This window comes from Cavenderia fasciculata (genome assembly GCF_000203815.1).
Source record: "Cavenderia fasciculata unplaced genomic scaffold Scf_Dfasci-F-a-25c12.r2-5, whole genome shotgun sequence".
Taxonomy (NCBI): domain Eukaryota; phylum Evosea; class Eumycetozoa; order Acytosteliales; family Cavenderiaceae; genus Cavenderia; species Cavenderia fasciculata.
Genome location: NW_004457729.1, coordinates 586,097 through 600,857, shown reverse-complemented (window position 1 = coordinate 600,857; position 14,761 = coordinate 586,097). Strand labels below are relative to the sequence as shown.

Genomic DNA, 14,761 nt, shown 5'->3' with positions numbered 1-14,761 from the left:
TAATTAAATGTATGTGATCTAGAAATCAGGTTTCCATGAGCTAATTGAAACACTACGTTGATACCATGATTGTTTGGTAGTAGTTTGTAAGAATTGGAGATCGAGTGAGAAGAGTAATTCAGTACGGGTATCATTGAGGTAGACTGGTACGGTGAGCTTGGTGGCAGGTGAGGCAAAGATTGGATCATCCTTGTCGCGCCATGAAAGTGTAGTGGTTGCAATTGGTGTAGAGAGATCCTTGGTAGGGGTGAGGATCGAGTTGTTCCAGGTGGCACCTTCAAGTGAAAGACCCCTGACTGTGAAACCATCGCCAGCCTTGGTTTCACCGAGACCGTCGACATGGAGTCTGAGGTTTTCAAGTGACCATCCGTTGAGTTGAGCAGATGATTGTCTAGTGGCAGTAATGTAGGCTTCAGGGTTCAAAAGACCGCCCAACCAAACTTGAATGTTTCTAAATTCAGTGGCTTCAGAGATCTCGGTCAATTGTTGCATTCTCTTGAAAAAGTCGACAATCCAAATGGTCAAGGATACAGACTCTGGACATGAATACCATTTCCATTCCTTTGGTACCATACCCTTGGTAATGCTACCAGTCAATGAACGGAGATAATTGGTTTGCTTGATGGTACCGGCCAACAATTCATTGATACTATTCAAATCGGTCGTAATCTTTTTAATCAATTTAGTACCAATTGTAATTTCTCTTTCAAAACATCTAAATAATGGATCCTTAATATTTTGTGCTGTTCTCTTTGGTTGTTTCATTGGCTAAACAAAAATAAATTAATAAATTAAATAAATAAATATTTTCAACTCTTCTTTTTACATACCTTTGGAATAGTCTTTATCCAATCATTAATAAGATTCTTAAGTTTAAGTTTTGATTTATCTTCTTGTTGTTGTTCTTTACCAGATTCAGAGCCGGTGGGTTCAATGGCATCTTCTTCAGAGAGTTGCATCTTTTGAAGATCATTGACAACCTTTTTAGCCTTGTTGGTGAGAAGGAGCGATTCGGCATTGTCAGAGAGACCCAACCAGATTGGAGTGGATACGTCTGGCAAGTTGTCAATCCATTGGACAAAGTTGGCACGGTTGGTGCCATCTGGGACGGTGAGACCAATTGATTGAACCAATGGGAAGTCGGCATTGAAAGCAGCGGGGGTAAAGAGTTGCTCGAGGAACGAGTTGAGGAGACGCATATCAAACTCATTGTCGACACGACCACCATAGATGGTTTGACCGAGAATGGTACGGACGGCAACCCAAGGGATCTTGTCTGGATCGATATTGGAACGACCCTTGGAATAGAGATCAATCCAATAGTCGATAGAGTCGATGGCACCACGAAGATCGGCGTCATTGTACTCGAATACCTTGGTCCAACCGAGTGGAATATAACGAAGACGCTCTTGGATGATGGCGTGGAACCAAGCCAACAAGAAATAGAGACGTGAGCGTTCGACAGGTTGACGATCCATACGTGCGGGGGTAATGTTGGCAAAGGTGTGTAAGAGGTTGGCCTTGACACCGGGTGGATTCTCGTAAGAGAAGACATTGGACATACGCAAGAGATTGGCTGGTAGACCTGGATGGATTTCACTAGTCATAAACAATCTAAAGTTGGGGTGTGGAGTGAGCGAGTGCAACTTCTTTTCCAATTGAACCAACCATTGTGGAGCCAAATGGATGTTTTTGAGGAGTACCCAGGAACCGCTCTTGGAAGCATCGTAGATGGACTTTTCAGCCGACTGGAATCCTTCTGGCGAACCAATAGCCCAGCTCTTGTATGGTTTACGCAACTCGGCGGCAAGATCGTCAACGACAGAGGATGCGTCGTAACCTGGGACAGAACAGAGCAAGAGAGGAGACATTGCCTTGGATTCCTTCTCAATGACCTTGACCATGTCGAGTGCTTGTACAGTCAAAAAGTCTTGACCAAAGGTGGCAGTGACAAATGCGTGACCGGCTTGGAGAATACGATCGGTTTGGAATGCCTTCATCAAGAGCATCTTTCTGAATTGGAGTGTCTTGTCGGTTTGCTTGGCCGATGAGAGCAAAGCTTGTTGTACTTGGACATAGCTGTCTGGAATATGGTCGGTTGTCTTGGCAAGGAATTCCTTCCAGTCGCCAGAGTTGTTTTGGATGTGTTCGATGAGCTTGCTGGCAGCAAAAGTGGGTAATGTGCGGAGAGCAACAAGCCACTTTTGTTGGGTGGCACTGGCGACACCTTGGAGTGCTGCGATTTGCTCCTTGGACGTGCTGAGGTTGTCACCACCCTTGAGCAAGAACTCCCACTCGGCGTCACTAATCTCGTCGGCGGTAGACTTTAATGAAATGTGAGCGAGTTGGATGGCAAAGGTGATCTTGTCGTCGTTGAGGAGTGTACGCGATACACGGGAGAATACTAACCAAAAGATATCCTTTTGGAGGACTGCCAAACGTTCATTGGGGTCTTTGAGTGATTCAAGGTTAGCATTGTTGTAGAGCAAAGCATAAAAGATATCCAAAAAGAATCTAAGTGAGAATTGGTAGAGATGGTGGATTTGTGACAATTGTTCCATGGCAAAGTAGACACGACTGCATGACAAGGCAACGTGGTTGTAGATAGCAGATACAGCACTGATCTCGGCCATAATCAAATCAGTCTCATCGACCTTGAGAGCAATCTCGGCAGCGTCACGCTTGAGTGATTCGAGTGTACCAATGATAGCATCGTCGTCGAGGATATTTCCTTGGGCTTGCGAGAGAGCGTTGAGGAGCGACTTTTCGAGTGTTCTAAGTTTGACCTTGAACTCTCCTTGCACCTTGAGAAGATCGGAACGCTTCTTGTGAGTGTCTGGACGCTCGCTCTTGAGAGCTTCGTGGAGACATTGTGATTGCAATGAGGATGGTGTGACGGTGAAATTGACAAACGTGACACGAGAGCAGAGATCCGGTGTAAAGTGAGCAGTTGGATCACGTGTAAAGAGGAAGATCATGAAAGATGGCGAGAAATCAACGTCTTGGTCACCGAGACGGATGAGGATACGACCACCCTTTTTACGGATTTCCTTGTTGAGTACTGGATTGAGGACGGGATCAATGTTTTCAACGTCTTGTACGAGAAGAGGACAACCGAAACGAAGGGCACTTTCGAGATTCTTCATAAACGATGAGTCCAAGAAAGAAGTCTTTGTGATCTTTTTGTCTTGGTATTGGTTGAGCAAGAATTCCATGGCTTGACCAGATGGATCGATGACCAATGGATAACGGTTGAAACGTTTCAACATGATAGCATTCTCGACACAGAGATCGTCGGCTGGCAACGAGTTGGCTTGCCATTGGAGACGTTCCTCTGGACGCGACAAAAAGTCTGGTACCGATAATTCTGGCTTAAACTTGATGCCGACCATTTCAAGACGGTCCATCCATTTGCGCATCAATTCGGCTCTAAAGTGTTGATCAAAGAAACCAATGTAAGCTAAAAAGGCTGATGCTAGGACAACATCTCCTACAACAGTGGCCATTTGTACTTGGAAGTTTTCAGATTGTGACTCCCAACGTCCACGTTCAGAATTGAGGTTCTCCAAAAGTGCAATGGAACGATCAACCTTTGTCTTGACCTTGATCATTTCAACCTTGATCGATTCAGTGTCACGGATGAGTGTAGCGTATTCATCCTTGTACGTATTGATGGAGCTGTTGAGAGAGTCGATTGTGTTGACGAGTTCTTCTTGCTTGGTCTTGAGAGAGTTGGCAGCAACCTCGAGTTGCTCAACCTCTTCACGCAATGGTTTGACACGGTCGAGAATCTCGGAATAGGTGGCTTGGGCAGACACCCACTTGACGAGTGGTCCACAGGCCTTGGAAGCTCTGTTGACAGCTTCATAGTTAAAGTTTGGATCTTGCACGTACTGCTTCATGACAGCATCACGAATCTTGTTGGTCAACTGCTTCTTGGTGTCATAGTCGACAATCGATGCAATAAAGGTGGTTTCCATAATCTTTTTACGGATGTCTCCCCATTCCAACTTCTTGCCCGTCAACATGAGACAGACAGCTTCCATGGCCAACTTGACGGCTGTGGGAGGGTTGGGAAGGGCCTTGATTTCGTCGAGGTGCTTCTTTTTGATGGTAGACACCGACTCTTGTGCTTCAATGATGGCAGGCTCGGCCTTTTCGAGGTCGGCGTATGCCTTTTGCTTTTGGATGTGGATCTCCTTGTTACGAACGTCGAGTTGGGCTTGCAATTCGACAGCCTCTTTTTGCTTTTGCTCGGCGATCTGTTGGTCTTGCACCATTTGCTTGAGCTTTTGGTTGGCCTGGTCGTTCTTGACTTCGAGCTCTCTGTTCTTTTGTGCCAAACTGATTTGGAGGTCCTTGACCTGTTGCTCAGTGTCCCTTAGCTTCTTGAGACCAATGTTGAGATGCAATTGCTCCTCTTCGAGTTGCTCGCGCTTCTCGTTGATCAGCAACACCACCTGGTTGATAAAGTCGAGGTAGTGACGAGGGGTGACGTAGTTTTGACGTCCTTGACGCTTGAGCAGACGGATGTTGGCTTCGCCAATCGTCTGGTGAATGTACACCAAACTCGAGACAACGGCGTCACGGTGCGAGGGTGGCTTGGCAATCATCGAGTGGTTCTCAACCTCGTCGACAAATTGTCCTGGTGCCAAGTACTGTGGATTCTCGAGATCGAGGTTACGTGTAAACTCTGAGCCGACCTGGAACAATGCTTCGTCGGACCATTCACCAAACCAATCGAGTACGCAACGATTGAAAAGAGCGGGAGAGGTGGCAGAACGGTTGTGGAAATCTGGTGATGCTGGATTCATTGTAAAGACAACATGCAAGTTACGACGGACGAGTTGAGTAAAGAACTTGTACAACTCTTCCTCGGATTCCATAATCATACCGTTACGTTGAGCAGTTTCCTTGCATTGATGCATCAAAGCGGTGTATTCTTCACCTTCAAAGAGACCTGGTACTTCACCACCGGCCAAGAGGGTATTCATACGCTCGAGGAAAGATGATTCGAGGACATTGGACTCATCGAAAATAAAGCAAATCTTTTCCTCTTTGCAACCGGCACGTTTCAACAACATACGAAGATCGTCATCAAAGTCGGTTGCCTTGTAGTTGTTGTTTACCTTGATAGTGTAGATAGAGAGACCGTTCATCCATGCAACAAAACGTGACAACACAGACTTACCTCCACCAGACACACCAATGAGCAATGCGTGACCTTGTGGTTGACGGAAGACACGGTCGATACGGAGGATGTGGTCGAGTACTTCATTGAACAAGACGAGTGGGACATCGAGTTCTTCTTCGTAAAAGACTTTGAGACGAGCCTTGACGTATTCACGGAGAGCGGCACGTTCGACTGGGACGTAGTCCTTGGACAACCAGTTCGAGTAGAGAATGGGACGTTTGAGAGCGTCGTGAGCGAGGTTGGGGAAGTACTTGTAGGCAGTCTCGTCGATCTTTTTGTCGGTCCAGTCGCGTTCTTCGGCTTCGACCAAACGATCCTGGAAGAGACGGAGACCTTCGTGTGCCCAGAGACGGACAAGTCCGTCCAAAGTACATCCTTCCATGGTTTGGATGGCTTCGAGGAGTGCACGTACCCAACGCGACAGTTCTCTTGGAGAGTAGATGTAATGTGCGTGCATATCGGGTGTGAATCGCTTCTGTGACATGCTGTAAAACTCGACCATTGCATCGGTCAAGTTCTCGGCAAACGCACGCAAGTTGGGAAGCAACTTCATCAAACTACGATTGAATGTACCGTAAATCTGAGTCAACGACGATGTCGACGGGAAATCGACGAGGAGCAGTGGAGCGTGACGCAAGAAACGATGGGAGAGTGGGACACGACCAGCGTCGGTTGGTGGATTACAAGCACCGACAAATTGGATCTTGTCGAGCTTGATCCAAGTGTGATCAGATGTTCTCCAGAACCCACCCTTTTCAACGAGCTGACGGATGAACGTGATGACACGTTGAGTGCCGTATTTGTCGGCCGATGGCAAATTGATTTCATCGCAAAAGACGACCAACCACTTGCCTATGGCAACGGGACGGAGCACAGTGTCGCCCGATGGCGTACGCTTGTACTCGCAGTGGTGGTCGAATGTCTTGAGGATGAGTTCGGGGGTAGTAGCCGACGAAAAGTTGAGTGATACAACTTCATAGTCTGGGAATGCACGCAGGGTACTGGTGAGGGTCATAGTCTTACCCGAACCTGGTGGACCGCACAAAATGAGTGGACGATGCTCAGACAACCAAGCGTGCAACACGTCTACGTGACGGGTCGTGTCGACGGTTGGAATGACAACATCGGGTGAAGCAACCTTGTGTGTCTCGACTTCGACAACTGGCACCTTGTTCTTCCACAATGACCATTGAGCATCATCGAGGTTGACGGCATAGTCGAGAAGAGGGATAGTGGTAGCGGGGACAGGTGTGATAGCAACCGTTTGGATAAACTTGGAGAACGATTCTCTCTCGGCGAGACCCATCGAACCTCCCAAACCCCACATCAACGAGTAAAGAAGACGGTTGGTAGTGTAGGTAGACACATTCTCTGGCGACATTGGGAAATCGCTGTGCAACTGGTTATACTCGATGATGTTCTGAATCGAACGGTTGAGCAACGAAAAGAATGAGTTTAATGCACGCAAACGTGTAAAGTCCATAATATGTGGACGTTGGGCAGCGTCGTCCATAACCTTGTGCACCAAACCACCAGCTTCAAAGTATGGTGCGATGATGGCAACACAATCCTTTTGGACGGCGAGACCGGGTGTGATGGTGATTGGTTGAGCGGCGGCACCTCCGGTCTGTTGATTCTCGTTACGCAACTGTCTCTCCTTTTCTTGCTCGTCAAATGGTTCATTGTCGATTGTCTTGAGATAGTTGTCAAAGATCATTTGGGTGGTCAATGTCTCTTCCGAGAACCAGACCATACCGCAACGAGAGATGGTAGCAAGGGTAGCATACTTGAGGTCTTGTACTTCGAATACGATACGCACGTTATTTGGCAATGCTAAACGCTCACCGTTGGGGAGTGTGAGCAGCTTGTTGTCATCGAGGAGAGAGTTGAGATTCTCAACCCACTCGGGATCAACGTCACCGTCGAAAATGATCCAGTGACGCTTGGAACTCTCACCACGGACATTATCGATAATACGACGGAGGGTGGCGGTAAAGAGACCGTCGGTCCACTCACGGGTGGTTGTGTCGAGCGAGCCAAACAACTGGTCCTTGGTGATAGCCTTGGGATCGAGTACATGAGCCTCTGACTTGACGTGATCAAGTGCTTCAATGGCCTCGAGGTATACATTCCAAGCACACGACTTGCCGCTGCCGCTTGGACCGACCATCATGAGACCGTGATTAATGTTTTGGATTTGATGCAACTGCAAGATCTTTTCAACCCATTCTGTACGGTTGACAAGGTGACGCTTATCGCAACTAATCTTGATTTGTTCGTGCAAACCTTCAATGTGGATAGGTGACAATTCGCTGCCTGGGAAGACGTCGAGTAACAACGACTGGATCAATGGAATATCGTCGGCCACCAACTTGGGGATCATAGTGTCGGTGATAGAGTTGAGTAGGACACGAATTTCATAGGCATTGTAGATGGCGGCAAACTTATCGTCATCGACACCTGATTCGCGGCGTGGTGCAATCATCTTTCTCTTTAATCCACCGGCACTCACCAACACGGACTTCAAGGCACGAAGACCAAAGTCGTAATGGCTCTGTGACGAGAGCTGTTCTTGGCAGAGCTTGAACAATGGGACGATCTTGCCGGCCAACACTTCGGCGGTCTTGAAACCCTGCGAGTAGAGCATGACCTGGGCAATCATCTCTCTGTCGGGCTTGATCATGGCCATCGAACGGAACAACTGTTTGAGATTGTCTGGCAAGTTGGAACGGCCAGCATAACCGGGATTCATTGTCACAAAGATACCCATGTCTGGATGGATCTGTACGTGCTTGTCGATCAACTCGACCTCCTTGGCCTTTTCCTTGAGTGCCACTTGGATGGTCTGGATCTGTTGTGAGACGGCCGACAAGATACGTTCTTCCAAACGATTGAACTCGTCGAAACAACCCCATGCACCGCATTGACAGAGACCGACAAAGATACGTGACATGGCTTGGAAATCAAAACCTTCGTCGCAACAAAATACGAGTACAAAACGTCCGAGCTGGTTACCAAGTGCCTTGACAGTCTCGGTTTTACCGGTACCGGCAGGACCGAATGGATTACCACCCATACGCGACTCGAGTGCCTGTGTTAGGGTCAAGTAGCAACGATCGGTAAGTGGGGTCTGTACCAAACGTTCGCCAATACCGAGGTATTCGTAACCATAGTAAAACTGGGCGTTGGCCATGAGGATAGTGAGCTTGTGCAAGACATTCTCTTGCTTGTCGTCATAGTAGAAACGCATGTTGTACAACCAGTCAAAGTCCTTGTTGGATACAACCTTGTTTCGCGACAATTGACGGACAACGTCACGTTGGTGGACAAGTTCGGTGATGAGATGTTCGAATTTCTTTCTCTTTTGTGCTTGCAAGTCGAGTAACACCTGGTCGGCAAGATTACCGAGAATGTTTTGGATGTGTTTCTCGAGTTGGTCGAGTTGTTGAGTTGCGTTGTTCTCTGTGAGGATACGATCGACGTTTTGAGACCAGATAGTTTGGATGGTGAGGATAACGAGTTGAGTGGGGAAGAGATCGACCCATTTGGAGAATGCTTCGACATCGGTCTCTGAGATCGACTGGTAGTGCTTGAGAGACTCGCCCAACAATACAGCCAAAGTATTACGCATTTCATTTTCGACGGCTGTCAACCATTCGTGGATCTTTGGTCCGTTGGCAATGCTGACGGGACGCTTAAACATGACAGTCTCTCCTTCACCAGAGGCCATACCCAAAATAGTTGTCTTTTCATCGTCGAGGATGAGGTTGGCAAGACCGGCAAACATCTTTCTAAAGTGTTTCTGGATCTTGATGATATCTTTACTGTTACCGATGATTTCAAGCAAATCTTCATCACCGACAAAGTAGAAACGGGCAAATGCGGCACGTTGGCGCTCGAGGTAGGCACCCAAAGCCTTTTGAATCTTGCCGAGGAGTTCAGCGAGACGTTCCATGGTAAACTGGATACGTTCAATGTTGAGCACCTCGAGGACGAGTGGAGCAGTACTGACCTTTTTCATGAGATTGATAAACTCGCTATTGATCGATTTGAAACGGCTGGATTCGGCTGGCAACAATTGGTTGATTTCACCGGAACCTGAAAAGATACCTTCAAGGTATACCCAACGACGTTGGACGTCGATCCAGACATCCAAGAGTGCACGAAGACGGTTGAGCTTGTCGTCCCAGGCAGTAGCCTCTTCTTCAAAGACCTTGTAGAATGGCGACATCTTCATGGCAGCAATCGAGTTGAGATGCTCGGCCAACTTGCTAAAGAGGTCGTCCCAACCACGGATAAGCTTGCACTTGCGTTGGTAGTTGACAAGGTCGAGTTCGAGGGCAGTCCAATACTCGCGCACCTGCTTGAGGAACTCTTCGAGTGCAATTTCACCCTGAGCGGCGGTAATCACCTCACGATAGATATGTTCGTTACGCACAATATCCGAGTCCCAGATGGAGCCGAGTGTCATCTCGGTGAGGATCCAGTTCGAGTTGAGACGTTTCTTGAGAATCTTCCAATGACGTTCTTTAATGGCTTCACTGTGGAGATCAGTGATGATGGCGTTACCCTTGAGCAGACCCTTGAGTGTGAGCTGTGCATGGTCAAATGCAGAGTATTGACGGATACGATTGGGCAAGTTCTTGAGTTTGGTGAGTGTGTCTTCGAGCGACTTTCTCACCTTACGTGGCACGACGGCCGACCAGGCAGTCTCACGCAATGTGTCAATCTCGCCCCATGTAGCGGCAAGCTCGGACCATACAGCCTTGAGATCTTGCATCTCTTCCTCGACTGGTTGGAGACGCTCTTCGTCGGACGACCCGCCGGTCTGGTCGACCAGGTCGAGTGCCTGCTTGGCCTTTTGCAAACGGTTGTTCTCGTCTCTGAGACGAATCATACGGCTCTCAAAGACACGGATGGTTTCGAGTGCTTGAGCGTGCTTGAGCGAACCAGCCAACGGCTTGTTGTTGGACCAGTCTTCGGCAAACTCGCGGATACGGTCAGAAATGGACTTGCTCTCGGCAAGGATCTTGGCCTGGAGTTGTGGAATCGAGTCGGCCATGGAAGCATTCTTACGGTTGAGAATGTCGTTAAAGGCAGACCACTCGGCTTCCACCATATCGCAATCCAACCAATCGTTGGGGAATTGGAAACGTTGACGTTGGAGTAAATCCTGACCGGCACGGTAATACTTGAGGTCAGCCTCCCATCCAATTAAACGACGTTTCATCTCTTGAATCTGGATGATAAATGATACTGCTTCTTCGGTTGAAACAGACTCGACTGACAACTTTTCAAGTTCAGTACGACTGGCAGCGATCGTGTCGTAAAAGGCACGCATCTTTTCAGCCAACTTTTGACCAAAGTGAGAGAGAATATCTTTGTGCCAAAAGTCGTACTTGTTGTTGACAGAAGCTTGTACTTGAGCATAGTCAATGATTAATGGACCAAAAGCCTTGTCAGTATCACTATTGTCAAAGGTGGTACGCGACTTTTTGATCTGACCAAGGAGGTTTTGCCAGCGACTGAGGTCGTCACCGAGCTTGTTGTACACGTACGACGACTCCATGTCCCAGAGTGCTTGGTACTGCAACCAGATCTGCACGTAGCGGTGTACCTCGTCCAACTTGGATTGAATGGTTGCGTAGGCCTTGTCGAGTGTTTCTCGTGGCAACTTGGCCAACATATCACGGAATGTCTTTTTCGACTTGTTTTCAAGCTCGCGGTGGGTAATACCCTCGTCATAACGAGATGCTTGGATACGTGGAAGATCACATACAATGTTGAGCCATTGGTGCAACTGTTGGATCCAGTTGACACGAGCAAACTCGAGGGGTGGGTCGAGGGACAATACTTGGTTACGAATGACAACCTCGTGAATCGATGTCTCTAACTTTGGTTTGATGGTAGAGATGACGACCGAGTCTGATGTACCGTCTTGTTTGTCTTCGCCAGAGGTGTTCTTGTCGGCAGCCTTGTTTTGACGGACACGAGAAGCATATTGGAGACGTGACGAAGAGGTGGTCGATCCAGTCTTGTCAGCACCACCTTGTTGTTCTTCGCGACCTTCAATGAGGAGAATCCAGCTGTTGATGGCATCGTGCAAACGTTCAGTGAGGACGTGCTCGACCATCTGATCCAACTGACCAACCCACAACGACAAATTACTGTACGAAGCAAGATTGAGCTCATCGACCAGTTTTTGAATGTCGGCCAAGATCTCTTCAAAAGTCTCGTGCTTGAATGGACAGCTACGAAGACGATCGAGTAGCTTGGTAATCTCACCATACTTGATAATGAGGTCATCAACCTTGTCACGGAACGCATTGACAAAGGTAGACAACTTGCGTACATATGGGTCGAGTTGAGGTAACGACTCCCACTTTAACTTGAATCCCTCAGTCAACGATTGCTGCACATCACGCTTGTAAGCGGCAATCAATGGAGCAATCTCGTGAGTGATCTTGGCCGATGTCTGAGTATAAGTTCTCAACGTCTCTTTGAGTGACACTGCAAATGGATACACTTGCTTGGCAGTCGATGAAATAAAACTAATGTTGAGTGGTACACGGAATCCAAGACTCTGCAAATTTCTAACCTCCTTGAACAACATGATAATATGTGAATCGAAATTAATGTCCAACGACAACTTGCTACCCTTCTTGTTGACGGTCAAGATCTTGCCACTCACTTCAAACGAACGACTGTAAGTGTCTTGCACCCATTTGTTAAAGATGTGTTCGGCATTTAGCTTGGAACGGAATTGGTCACCTTCTGCCTTTAGCTTTTGTCCTTCGGCATCCGACTCCCAACTCTCACCCAATACATCCTCTACACGACGCATATAAGTGTCCAACTGACGTTCGATTTGACGTGCCCAAATAATGGCTCCAGATACCGGTGGCAAATCTCTCAACTGTGACATGTACGATGCTTCAGATTGACTATACTGTTGTTTAAACTTTTCATGCAACACTTTAATATCATCCTTTACTCTTTCAATTAATTGTGTTTGATATTCTTGAATTGCTTCTCTAATCTAAAAAAAAATTAAATAGATAGATTAAAATATTAATATTAAACTTGGTTGGTTGATTTAATAACTTTACATACTCTTGGTCTAAAGAATAAAACATTAAATTTGGAGAATACTCTAAACATTTCATTTGCATTTTTGGCAGTGGCAAGACGATCACGAAGTTTGGTGGTAATGTAAGATTCAACACGATCGATACGGTTGTTGTACTTTTTCTGGGCACTGACCCAGAGATCATCACCTTCTTGGGTGAGGAGGAGTACGTCAATGTCTTTGATGTCTTCGTAGGCTTCATTGATCTCTTTGATGGCATTGATCTCACCGGCGTGTTGTTGCGAGGGGAGGACGGTCGAGATGACAGTCTTGAGCTCATCATGTTGACGACGGAACTTGCGCAACTTGAGCACACGATCAATCAAACGACGGTTGTCGACGTTGACGAGTAGTGGTACACGATCGCTACCACGCTTTCTGGCAATCTCTCTGAGGATTTCACGGAACTGAACAAACTGGTCGTCCCAGAGCGAAAAGAGGGCACGGAACGAGGCGGTGGCCTTTTCAAACTCGGTGTAGTCAATGTGCATGAGTTGACGTTGCTTGAGGATCGACAACACCTTTTGGCACATGTCACGACCGACAGCTTCCAAAAGTGCCAAGTAACGCTCGATTGGGTAGTACGAGTTCTTTGACTTTTTAAGATGCGAAAAGATACCAGTCACAGCAGTGGAGACAGACTCAATGTCGGTGGCAGTCAAAAGAGGAGTGATTGGGAAATCCTTGATCAATGTCTTGTAGTTGACAACCTTTTCCATTGCTTTCTTCAAACCGATGGTATCAGTGTCAAAGGAGACGGTAGCCAAGAAACGTTTGGCTTGTTTCAAGACAGACAACGATGTCTCGGCTTCAGGCGACTTTAACTGCTCGTTGATATGGTTGAGTGATTGCTCGAGTTGTTGCCAAAAGTTGATCTCTTGCGAGGTGCTGGTCGAGCTGTCGACGATAAACTCCTCGATCGATTTGAGCTTGGTCACCTTTTGGATGTCTTTGACCCACTGGCTGACACCGGCTTGCAAGCTGTTGAGGAACTCCTGACTCTGAGCCAAATCACTCATGTCCTCGGCCTTGATAGCACGTCCCTGTGTATCCTTGACCTTTTTGGCAACGGCTCTAATATCTGGATGAATATTAAGAATCACCTCTGGAATTTGTACTTGTTGTTTACAATTATACAATGATAATTCTAATTCTGCAATCTTTTGATTGACTGCTCCAATTCCTAAAAAAATTAAATCAAAACAAACAAATTGAATGAAAGGAAATGATTAGTATATATATATTTCTTTCTTTCTACTTTGTCTTCTCTCTTACCTAATTTAACATCCTTTTCAACGGTATTTGTATTCTTTTGAGTTTGAGATTTCAAAGCAAATGAACGAATGAATGGAGCGACAGAGTTGTGAATGAAATTGTGAAGAGTATCAAATGGAGCACCTTCACCAAGATTGATGACTTGGAGTTGTGATGATACCGATTTAATGCTATCAATCACAGATTCTGGGACTCTCTTTACAATGGTCAATGAATTGACTCTTTCACCTTCAAATTTTACTTGATTTTCAAATGTAAAGTATTCTAAATATAAAAATGTACAGTAATAAAGGTTAATAAATGTTTAGTCTAAACTAAAGATGATATTGTTGACATACCTTTTAATGGAGTTGATGGTGATGTAGTTGTTGATGTTGATGATGATGAAGATGTTTCTTCATCATTGCCACCATGCTTTTGAATCAATAGTACTGGGATCTTTGAATCACCAGCAAACTTTTTAATGATGGATTGAGATTCTACTTGATTGAGGTTGTTTTGAAAGACAGAGGCATCACCATCTAAAAGTGGCGGACAAATCTTTACAAGATATTTACAAATCTCTTCAAACAATGCTTCATTCACTACGATGGGTGCAAGTGTTGGTGATGGAGGATCGCTATTTGATTGACCCTCCATTTTTGTTGCTATATTATCGATCTATCTATCTATCGATCTCTTTTATATAGATGATTTGATGATGATTATTAACAATACACTAACTAAACTATACTACTATCTTCTTTTTTTTATATAAATACAACAATGAATAGATAGATAGACAGTGCAAATGTGTGTTAGTGAGTACTATAGCACAATGATTTTTTTATGATCAGCTGAGCACTCTCAGAACCGTCAAAAAATTTCAAATAAAAAATAAAATCCTCCCTCGCTTTGAACTTCAACTACACAAAATATAATGGTTGCCAATCATAATACTTAATTGATAGATGAAAAAAAAATCTAGATGAACTTGTTTGTTGTTCATTTCAGTTGATTATTCTCTTCCTTTATGTTTGATGATCATCAGTACCGTACATGTCGTTTCTCAGTTTGGTGAGCTGGAAGATCCGGAAGTACTCTCCAATGGAGGTAGCCGCCCATCTTTAAATATTGTCTTGGTCATACATAATTACAAATCTAAAATTGGAAATGAACTAAAT

At 45.9% G+C, this 14,761-nt stretch overlaps 1 protein-coding gene across 1 annotated transcript; it reads right to left on the bottom strand.

The window, feature by feature from the left end:
- Positions 1 to 18: 18 nt before the first annotated feature.
- On the bottom strand, positions 19 to 14,237 carry dhcA (cytoplasmic dynein heavy chain; the record flags this gene model as incomplete). The annotated part of the gene is made up of 5 exons (XM_004358491.1): positions 19 to 768; positions 831 to 12,233; positions 12,308 to 13,506; positions 13,599 to 13,862; positions 13,937 to 14,237. 5 exons carry the CDS (start codon positions 14,235 to 14,237, stop codon positions 19 to 21), a joined length of 13,917 nt encoding a protein of 4,638 aa, XP_004358548.1.
- Positions 14,238 to 14,761: the final 524 nt, after the last annotated feature.